Source organism: Microtus ochrogaster, chromosome 2, assembly GCF_000317375.1.
Source record: "Microtus ochrogaster isolate Prairie Vole_2 chromosome 2, MicOch1.0, whole genome shotgun sequence".
NCBI lineage: Eukaryota > Metazoa > Chordata > Mammalia > Rodentia > Cricetidae > Microtus > Microtus ochrogaster.
Window position 1 is genome coordinate 69,599,418 of NC_022010.1, and position 876 is coordinate 69,600,293.

The 876-nt window shown below is 51.6% G+C and overlaps 1 protein-coding gene across 3 annotated transcripts in view; it reads left to right on the forward strand.

Moving 5' to 3' along the window:
• Vps26c (VPS26 endosomal protein sorting factor C) overlaps nucleotides 1-870 on the forward strand; it is a 23,183-nt gene extending 22,313 nt beyond the window's left edge. For 2 of the 3 annotated variants that reach the window (XM_026786481.1, XM_026786479.1), the window contains one exon: nucleotides 219-870. In XM_026786481.1, coding sequence (XP_026642282.1) covers nucleotides 219-442 — 224 coding nt within the window. In that variant the 3' untranslated portion in view covers nucleotides 443-870. The remainder of the gene's footprint in view (nucleotides 1-218) is intronic. The other variant, XM_013352773.2, reaches the window with a different exon arrangement.
• The last annotated feature ends 6 nt before the right edge of the window (nucleotides 871-876 follow it).

Sequence of the window (876 nt, forward strand, 5' to 3'; positions counted from 1 at the left end):
CTGCTCACACGTGGCTGTCACATGGGTCATCTGCTCACACGTGGGCATCTCTTTAGTCACCTGCTCACACGTGGCTGTCACATGGGTCATCTGCTCACACGTGGGCATCTCTCCAGTCACCTGCTCATATGTGGACGTCACACGGGTCATCTGCTCAGACCCCTGGCAGCTTATATTTTCATGATTTTTCCTCATTGCCTCAAAGCTGTTTCTTTCAGGTACCTTGCCCAGCCCTTTCCTCTGGAATGCAGCAGGATATCCTCGTGTGTGCTGCAAGATCACGGCAAGCATTTCCAGTGGCTTCAGACGCACCTGTTTCTTTTTGGGTGCAGTAAAGCAGCTGTGTCTGCAGCTTGAGGTTTGCTGGCCCCTGAGCCCATGGAGACAACTTGCCCAGACTGCTGACAGCAAACGCTTGGCAACCAGCAGGCTCAAAGACTGACTGAGTTTGTGACTCCAAGGGCTGGCAGTGACTTCACCTGGAAATATGGAGCTGTTTCAAAACCTCGAGTTCTTGATAGCACTGGGTTAGAACTTCAGGGTTTTAGGGAAGTAAGAAAAACAGCAAATAGGTCCTTGTTTTCAAGGGAATCTATGAAGAGTGGCTGGTGCTGGAGTTTTTGTGGTCTGTCCGACTGTTGCGCACAGCTACTGCTGCTGTATCCCAGAATCTGCATCAGGGGAAGAACACACACTGGCTGCTCATTACTAGGTAATTTCTGAGAGACAGGAGACCATGCTGAGGAAGGATAATGAACTTGGCCTGCCCCTGACCCCTGAGGGGCCTGCGCTCCGAGACAAGGGTTTTGCCCTGAAGTCCATTTCCCCGCAGCCTCACACTGACTGCTACTGTATGGAGCGTGTGTTGTCATCTCT